Raw genomic sequence first — 10000 nt, forward strand, 5'->3', positions numbered from 1 at the left:
AATTAGCACCAGCCACCAGCCAAATGCTGGTTAAATGTGAGAGTGGCTGGTAGATTTCAGACACAAAGTCATATTTTAACATTGAGTGGCTGGCTAATTTGACCAGAAATCTGCTATTGGCTGATACATTTTCACATTTTCAAATTTGTATTTCCACCCCTGGGGCATACACACACAAACACGCACACACACACACACACACATTAAGTCTCTCTCACACATACAGTACTCACACATACAAAATACACACCTCAGTGAAATCTTTTACGACCACCAACATATTTGTCAGGCCACACAGACGAGCGGTGAGGAGAGACTTTCTTTCTTTTCTTTGGCTTCTGTTGTTCTGCTTGTTTCTGTCACGGCTCACAGATATTTACTCTGCTGCACGGAGTGTTTATCTCCAGCTCTCACCGTCTCCATGGCTGCACTCATTACGCAGTGTTACTGCCTATTAAAGTGTGCCTTTCAGTGTGTCTTTGCATCTGTCATTGTGTGTGTGTGTGTGTGTGTGTGTGTGTGTGTGTGTGTGTGTATGGGAAAATGGGTCTCGAGGTATGAGTGGACATGAGACTAGAGACACACATGTTTGTGTGTGGGCACATAAATCAGTTTATGCAGAAAAGATACTGTACATGTGTTAGAGTGCATGAGAGCAAAACATTATTTTTATCTGTGTGTGTGTGTGTGAGAGAGAGAGCAAGAGAGTGTGTGTGTGTGTGTGTGTGTGTGTGTGTGTATGAGTGTGTGTGCGTGAGAGCGTGTGTGTGTGTGCTTGCATGCGTGTGTGTGTGTGTGTGTGTGTGTGTGTGTGCGTGTGTGTGAGTAAGTATTGGTGCTGATTATCAACAGTGTGAGCCAGCGCTCCATCAGTGCTATCTGGGCTGTGTGGTGTGATAAGGGCAGGGCTGCTCTGGAGAGGCTTCTCAGCTCATTCCTCAGCTCCATTAGGACACATGAAAGGCCCAGTGGAGCAGGTAAACACCACTGCAATCTCTCTGGCTCTGATACACAGCGCAGGCACACACACACACACACACACACACACACACACACACACACACACACACACACACACAGGCATCAGGCAGCGCACCAGGAACCAGACCGCAACACACCGCCGGGAGCCAAGGCTCTGACACCGGCCAAACCAGTAGCCAATCAGTGCAGCCGCTCCTGATGTTGCCCACCCACACCAACGGCAGCCTGTGCCAACGGCGTCCTGTGCCAGTGTCATTACCAGCAGGTATGCCAGCCAAGAATGCCACCACTCCCTCATCATCAGCTGTACCACCTACTTACCAGACATACCGCGCTAGGCAAAGACCAATGAGTCAGTGTGAACCACAGCCGGTGGAACCAACCAACTAGGCAAATAACTTTCCCTCAAAACAAGCCAGCACCAAAGCTGAAAGCCATGCCAGCCACATCATAGCCAGGGGCAGGCACTCCACCACACATCGTGCTATAAATGGCATCCGCAAATGCTGAAGCCGACAGTTCCATTTGTCAATATGCCAACACAAACCTACTTCTAATACTTCCAGCACACAATACACAATGGCCCTGTAAATGGATCATCTCGAGGGGGGGGGGGGGCTGTTTTTGCTCCTTAAGAGGCCTTGGGGTGTCGTTCACGGAGTCACTTCTGACAGCAAACATAAAAAGAGCCGTAAATAGAAACAACGTTTTCTATGTGTCTGCTATTACATCGCAGCATAATATATTACTGTTGTGCACACAATTGCACTGCCGCCATCCCACCACCCACGCACAGCTTTGAGCCTGCTCCTCAGACAGGGAGAACCAGGCACAGCTATGAGCCTGCTCCTCAGACAGGGAGACCCACGCACAGCTACAGTATGAGCCTGCTCCTCAGACAGGGAGAGCCAAGCTAGCCTGCAACCGCGAGCCGTCTTTGATGCCGCCTTTTCATCCCGTTTAAATGCAGTCAAATAGCATGGTGCTCTGTCGCATAAACAGAACCACTTTTTATTCACTACTATTTCCACACACAGCCCAGGAGCAGCAATGCAAAAGGACGTTACAATAACACTCACATCATTAACATGCGTGGACGTTGTATACATTCACACACATAAATTCCATATGATCTGTGTAGATGGCACACAGTGAGAGCCGGCGGTGGCGGTGGCCAGAGGGCGAGCACATGTCTCAGTGCACGTAGGCACCCTTCGCTCCCGTGGTGCTGTTCTGAGATTGGCTGGTGGGGCAGCGAGCTTTGGTTTCACCGTGGGCGACCTGTGGTGCTGCTCTGGGATTGGCTGGCGGGGCGGCGAGCTTTGGTTTCACCACGGGCGACGGCCTGTGGCGGGATGCATGCCGCGTTGTGTGGTGTCTGGTCTGGATGGACTACCTGCCACGGGGAAAACACTCCCACGTGCCTGCTCCCTGGACCAGAGAAAATGTGCTGACTTTGTCAGTGGTATGTGTGTGTGTGTGTGTGTGTGTGAGAGAGAGAAAGAGAGATAAAGAGAGCAGAAAGTGCCCATGAATGTGTCAAAGTGACTGTGGGAGCCTGGGACGAAGTGTGTGTGTGTGTGTGTGTGTGTGTGTGTGTGTGTGTGTGTGTGTGTGTGTGTGTGTGTGTGTGTGTGTGTGTGTGTGTGTGTTAGGATTGTATATCTTTGTATAAGAGAGAGGGAGAAAAAGTGTATCTGTGCATACACTGCATGTATAACTTAGTTTCAGTATTAATACAGCATGTGTGTGTGTGTGTGTGTGTGTGTGTGTGTGTGTGTGTGTGTGTGTGACTCCATGAACTGAACTATGCTGTGCCGTATCTTTTGAGCGTATGAAATGCAGCACTCCTCGGCAGGGACATCCCTGTTAATCATAAATTTTGCGAGGCGCTCTCAACGTTTAACCCCCATTTCAGTGAGTTACGTCCCGCGCGCTGGTATTCCAAATGTATTTATTTCAAAAACAAAATCAACAACAGAGCACATAAATCACAAACAATCAAGAGCGCAGCCAAGTAAGAGACTATGGAGCCGTGCAGCCTGAGAATAACCCCGGCGCTGAACTCCCAGAATGGGCCACACAAACATAAAGCAAGACAGAAAGCGCACTCCTCTCTCCCGTCCCCCCCATATGCGCTCCAGCAGAGTCCCCCGTACGTTACCTTTGTGGCTCAACGTGACCCTGGCCAGGCTCTGTTTCACCGCCTCTGCAGCAGGGAGGGGGATCAGTAACAGCATCCCCAGGAGCCCCACACAGAGCTGGGCCGAGGGCAGCCTCCTCTCCCCCCGGGCGGCGCTGGAGCCTGAGCTCCAGGCGGAGGTCCTCAGCAGGTCCTCTGCTGCCCGGCCGAGGCTGCTGGAGCTGGGCAGGGCGCGCTGGGCGTCCCGCTGCTGCTGCGGATCTCTTGCAGGACTCATGGTGAGACTGAGCGGCGGCTGAAGAATGGTACCTCTCTTCAGCACTACTGAGAGAGAGAGAGGAGAGGAGGAGAGAGAGAGGAGGAGGAGAGGAGGAGAGAGAGAGAGGGAGAGAGAGAGAGAGCGTGAGAGAGAGAGGCAGAGGAATACAAATGCAACAGGTTAGACTCAGAGCCAAAGGAGGGGCTCTGTAAGGAAATATGTGTGTGTGTGTGTGTGTGTGTGTGTGTGTGTGTGTGTGTTTGTGTGTGTGTGTGTGTGTGTGTGTGTGTGTGTGTGTGTGTGTGTGTGTGTGTGTGTCTGTGTATGTGTGTGTGTGTGTGTGCGTGGCATTCATAAAAGGGAATGAGCATGGAGACATAGGTGAATTAATAGTAATCAGTGTCCGAGTTAGATTTAATACCAGAGCATAGTGCAACTTAATATACACACATGTAGGTGTGGTGTGTGTGTGTGTGTGTGTGTGTGTGTGTGTGTGTGTGTGTGGACTTGTTTAATAGAGCCTGTGAATGCTCAGCTGTTTCGTCATGGTGCCCTTTAGGTATGTTGGCACATTTTAGGAGCCCCAGGAGCAGCTGCTGCTGTCCTATTCAGATCCTGTCTTTTGTTCCACTGAGGACTCTCCCACTCGTCCCTAAATCTGTTTACCGCAAACAAAGGCTTCGCCTCGCTGGGCTGCCTTTAAAACTTTCAGTGAGAACCCATCAGTCCTTTACACATCTAACACACACACTCTCTCTCTCTCTCTCTGTCTCTCTCTCTCTTTCTAACACAAACACACAGACACACACACGCACACACGCACAAACGCATACACACATACACTGACATCCAGACTCAGGCGCATACACACACACAGACACAGATACAGAAACACACTTACACAAAAGACACACACACACACATACACCCACACACACAGAGACACATACACACACACACACACACACACACGTCACACACTCCATCTCAGTCCCAGATGAAGGGGTCTTGGCGCACAATAGCGGCCGGCTTCCTCCAGCTTCATTTGTCAGAGTGGGGTGCGGCGTGAGGCCGCGTGTTGGACGAGGAGCGGCGAGGCGGCCAGACAAAACGGCCCCTCTCACCAGACACTCTGGGGATCCCCATCGAGGAGCGACACGGCCATTTTCTCGCCAAGGTCTTCCACCTCTCCTCTGTCAACGCCTAGCCATTCTTCACTGGCCCCGGGAGAACTTACGGGGGGGGATTGGTGGGGGGGGGATCTTTGGCCACTCACTCACATCAAAGGGCTGTCCACTGTTGGTCCTATTCTGTTAGCCGCTGGGTAAAAAATACCTTAAATACTTTGGATGCATGTTTGACCTCAGGGTCTGATAGGCAGACAAGGCCGCGCCATGGCTAGTAACGCATTGAGGAATGTCGCCTGGAACAGAGTCAGATATGCTATCACTCCTATTTATACACACCCACCCACACATACAGTATGCGCGCACACACTCTCACACACACACTCTCTCTCTCAATAAGTGCTCAAACACACACACACATTTGTACACACACATTCTCTCAGACACAAACACAGTACACAAACACATACTCATGTAAAGTACTCAAACACATACCAATACACACACACACACATACAAATTCACACACACATTCCCATGCAATCAAACACACACACACATACATATAAATTCACACACACTCTCTCACACACTGACACAGTCTCACCCACACAGAGAGCACTGAACTGGGGGATTATCTACCTTAGTCAGATATTGCTGTCTGCCACTGACGACTGAGAAGGATCGTCACTGATAGCACAGTACAGTCTGTTTATTTAAACAAACAGTTTGGCCCTCCCCTGTCCATGCTGCAAAGATAAACGGCCTCATCTGATGGATGGTGAGCGAGAGGAATATTCTGTGGGGTAACGTCAGGATAGACAGCTCAAGATCCCTCCCCCCACACACACACACGTACACAAACAGAGGAGGATTTGGGAAGCGGTCGTCGAGAGAGCCCATTTATAAAAGCATCTCGTGTAGGCCTACTGTAGGCGCCCAAAGGCCTCAGATCTGGCTTCCTGTGCCCTGAGCCTACACTTAAGGCCTCACTCTTCCTTTGAGGAAAACAACAGATCCAAACGTGTCATTATTGCTTTATGGTGACCGTTAGCGCTAGGAGTTCCCGGAGCTGCCTTCTCCCGGTTCTGGATCAGAGAACTTTTCATCAAGACCCTGTCATTGTCCTGGCCCGTGGGACGTTCCAGAGGATGACCACAGCCATCCCTCATAATCAGCTGCCCTCATCTCCTGCTGAGTGATAGCTGCGCTATTAGCTTTTAGCGTTCCCATGATTTCAGACCGATAGAGGTGATTATTCCTCACAGACGGTACATATTTGTATTTCTGTTGTTTTTGGCAGGAGTCAATACTCCTTTCCTGGTCCAGACAGAGTGTGCTCAAATAGGTATTTCCCCTGAGTCGGTCTTAAACGCCACTGATGTCAGAGTGAACACAAACATATGACATATGTAATACGAAGATCATAGCGCGCGGGTAATGCGAAGATTAAGTTGAAATTGCCTGGTTTAGGACGACTGCGTTCCGTTCATCTGCTCGTGGTGTGCTCATGCTCAAGAAAACAAACTGCTCGGACGGCGAAACCACGAGGAGCTAAGGGGTCAGTCACTGTAAACCAAGGGAAAATAATGTAAGAAATATGGAATTATTTGTTCAAGAATGAAGAATGTGCTTCTACCAGCCCACCTTCATATGTACCAAATGACCTTTGACCTGTTGTATAGTTTTAGTGTGTGTCTGTGTAAGCCTATGTGAGGCACAGAGGACTACACACTGTCTGCTAGTGAAACTCTAGTGACACAACCAGAAAACTTAGTTAAGTATTTATTGCTCCAGGCTGGTTATTCAGATGTGTTTGTCTTATTCTGTGTGCTTTTACAGAGACATAGATCGGCCTACAGGTTAAAGTGGTATAAAGCCCTGGAATGTGTATGTGTATATTCTCCTAACATTACTGTAATTTAAGACCAATTCAGACCATATTCAGACTTTCAGAAGTTTCTGTATTGGTTAGATATGTTCTTTTGAGTCTTAGCTCCAATACAATGTGCGAATAGACAGGTTGGAAAAAATTTCTGCTGCTACAGTTCCAGGAGTCAGCCAGTCCGTAAATAACGCTGTATTGCTCTACTGTCTGATTTCTTCCCTCCTGATTTGCATTTTTGTTGATTTAGGCTCACATGGGAGAATACCTGTATGACAGACCAGCGGCTATCCTGACAAGATGGAATCTCAATGTGGCTGCTTTGAAATAAAACAGTAACTCTAGGTCAGTGAGTGATATCATCTGAGGTTTGATCAGGGAAGCCTGGAATGCTTATCTCAGCAGGAATTCACACAAGGGCTTCAACACATCACATTTTCCATTTTGTGAAGGTAAGGGACCATGGAAAAAGAGGATAAAAATCAACACAGATCTGACTCCGCTAATCTCTGAGATTTCAGAATGGGCAAACTCCACAGGAAAATATGGTTGCAGAAGCAGGACTGAGGAAGGATTGTATTAACACTATAGTTATCATGTCCCATTAAGGTGATCCTCAAAAGTGAATTCACAAGACAAAAGTGAACTCACAGGATAAAGAGAAAGAGAATAAAAGTGGGTAGACAAACTGTGCTGGGAAGAGGGCAGGAGAAACAAGGATAGAGAGACAAAGAGATGAAAAGAGACAAAGAGAGAGAGAGCATTGAGATAGCAGAGAAGACGAGAGAGGAGAAGTTAGGGAGGGGAGACACAGACACAGATACATAAGGCACGGAGACACAGAGAGAAATCACGACCTAAGTGGAGTGTGTGCAGCTTCTGTTCTCCGTCTTGCCTAAGTGAGTAATGAGTGTGTCGAAACACTAGCCGAGTGGAGACACCCAACACCGGCTGCTTTATTTGCTGGCGCATTTGATCCCTTGTTATTGGGGAAAGCTCTGCTTGCTGTACTCTCAAACGCCTAATAAAGTCAATTCATCATTCCACTTGTGCCAGCTGACTGGGCAGCTATGTGCTGACCCAACTTCAAAGGTTGTGCGTGTGTGTGTGTGTGTGTGTGCGTGTGTGTGTGTGTGTGTGTGTGTGAGTGTGAGAGAGAGAGAGCGCGAGAGAGAAAGAGTGCGAGAGAGAGCGCGAGAGAGATTGCTCTATGGGAGTATTCCAAATTCAATTTAGCAGCTCGTCTATAACCTTGTACACACTATTTAACTGCTTTATTGCAGGCGCTACTTCGACTAAAATACAACTCCATTTGTCCTCACAACTACAATATATACTAATATTGTCCGAGACTCTTCTGCAGCTCAATAATCTCATGTGAGTGGACCTTGAGAGGAATTTAATATTCAGTTTTTCTCTGAATTTACCGTAATTCACACCAGATCTGCCAAAAGCATCTGGCCAGGGGTCACTGTAATGATGATTAAAAAAAAAAGTCTGACCGCATCCAGAAAGTTCTGAGTATGATATGACTCTTGACCGTAAGCCACAGCTGTGTACTGGAGGGCCGAGAAAGATCAAATCCAGCAATCCCCCCGGACAGTTACTTTCAAATCTACCTTCCATGGGTAGTAACCTCCACATCACAAGTGCTCTTGCCTCCTTCTGTCATGGCTTGTGCCTTGAAACACTTAGCCTATTATACCACAGGGCCTCACGGGAGGAGGATTAGAAGTATCGGATATCATAGAGCTAAGCCAAGGAGAAACAGAATGAACAGAGAGAGAAGAAAAAGAAAAAGACACAGTTGAATGAGGTGCTGAAAACAGCAGTGGTAAGAAAATACAGTACTCTTCCGTGACCCCTTGAGTGAGTTTCGGACATGGTTAATGACACGGCCATAAGCGCTTTTTCTCCTCGTCGCCCGGGGCAGACACGATCTGCGGCGCCAGTTCAGGTAAGCCCACCGTAATCAAGGGGAGGGGACAGACAAGAGCAGGGAACAGGGTTTTTTTTCCCAACATATACATTCTGCCTCTCTCTCTCTTTCTTTCTCTCTATCTCCTCATTCTTTCACTCTCTTTCTTCTTCTCTATGTCTCGGACTCCCTCCCTCGCTCTGTCACTCTTTGTCTTTCATTTCCTCCCGTCAATATCTCTCTCTCTCTCCTCCCTTTAGCTGTCGGGATGATTGACAGGATCACTTGTAACCCTACACACAGTGGAGTGGAGCTGTGATTCTCATAATGGGCCGTGACAAAGAAAACTGCTGCCCACCCCTGGAGCTTAATGCTTGGGAGACGACAAAACCCATCCAGGGGAAATCATGCTCAGGTGGATCCTGCAGACAGGTGGAGGGCTATCGGGTTCTGCCTGAGACTACCAGTGTCTCCGCTGGCTGTACCAGTACAATAAAAACAGGAGTGTTTTCTGGTCTTGCGTCCCGGGTTGCGTGTGCAGTGGTGCTTGTGTGTGTTGACAGCAGCCCATTGAGAGGAAGCAGGTGAGCTGGAAGAACGATTGCCGTTTCTGCACTTCACTCAAGCACCTCCCCGATAAGCCTGTCAACTGAACAGCATGTCAGGTTCACCTAGCCCCCACACAGGCCAAAAACAACAGAAGAGAGAGGGAGACAGAGAGAGAGAGAGAGGGAGAGAGAGAGAGAAAGAAAAAGAGAACTACACGCCCCATGTGTTTCCCTCAGAGCGCTCAAATGTACATTCTCAAATATACTGGACTTGATGATGAGAACTGTGCGCTCAGATATCCATCAGTGTGTGTGTGTGTGTTATCTGTGTGAGCCTGTTTGCTTATGTTGTATTAACATGACTGATGTGCTGTCCTCGTCTGTGGAACACTGCACCCTGAGACTGGCGGCGGCGGCCCTGTGTTGTGGTGGCCCGGCCGGCTCTGTAGAATCAGGGCGTGGAGAGGAAGAAACACCGTGAGAAATCAGAGCTTTTCCTCTCCTCCGCTCCCTCTGGCGCGGGACTCACAGGGCTTTGGCATCCTCGTGGTTTGGCTCTCCCCGGCCCTATAGAGTGCGTTGTGGCTGGACAGCCCTCCCTCTCCCCCAGTAAAGTAGATCAGTAGCATGTCTGTGCTAAAGCCCCTCTATTCCACTTGGGACCGGACGGGCAGCAACCTTTTTATGCACGAAAGGAAATCGCATTTTGCGAGAGCTGGTTGCTGCCTGTTTAAGGGCAATATTACCATAAAAGGACAGCAGGCATACTGATCGAAAGAATGAAGTCCCTCCTTGTTTGAAGAGTCCTATTGGTAAAGGTTAAGTGCATTCTTGTATCTATTTGGGGCAGCAAATGTGAGAATGCACTTCACCAAGGTTACAAGGGCCACCTATTGCACTCCTCCAGCCCATTCAAAGAGGGGGTTACCAAAACATAAGGAGGTCTGGTAGACAAATTAACTTGGAAAACCTTTATCTGGAAAGTTCAACTGGTTGTTTGTGTGTGAGCGTACGCACGGTGCCAAGGGAGCATGTCTGAGTTACTGTGTGTGTGTGTGTGTGTGTGTGTGTGTGTGTGTGTGTGCGTGTGTGTGTGTGTGCGTGTGTGTGTGTGTGTGTGTGTGTGTGTGTGTGTGTGT

At 48.7% G+C, this 10000-nt stretch overlaps 1 protein-coding gene across 3 annotated transcripts in view; it reads right to left on the reverse strand.

The window, feature by feature from the left end:
- sema3d (sema domain, immunoglobulin domain (Ig), short basic domain, secreted, (semaphorin) 3D) overlaps window positions 1-10000 on the reverse strand; it is a 51641-nt gene that overhangs the window by 39626 nt on the left and 2015 nt on the right. For 2 of the 3 annotated variants that reach the window (XM_062547340.1, XM_062547341.1), the window contains exon 2: window positions 3146-3445. In XM_062547340.1, coding sequence (XP_062403324.1) covers window positions 3146-3401 — 256 coding nt within the window. In that variant the 5' untranslated portion in view covers window positions 3402-3445. Of the gene's footprint in view, window positions 1-3145; window positions 3449-10000 lie in introns of all 3 variants that reach the window. The other variant, XM_062547339.1, reaches the window with a different exon arrangement.

The sequence above is a fragment of the Sardina pilchardus genome, chromosome 10 (assembly GCF_963854185.1).
Source record: "Sardina pilchardus chromosome 10, fSarPil1.1, whole genome shotgun sequence".
NCBI lineage: Eukaryota > Metazoa > Chordata > Actinopteri > Clupeiformes > Clupeidae > Sardina > Sardina pilchardus.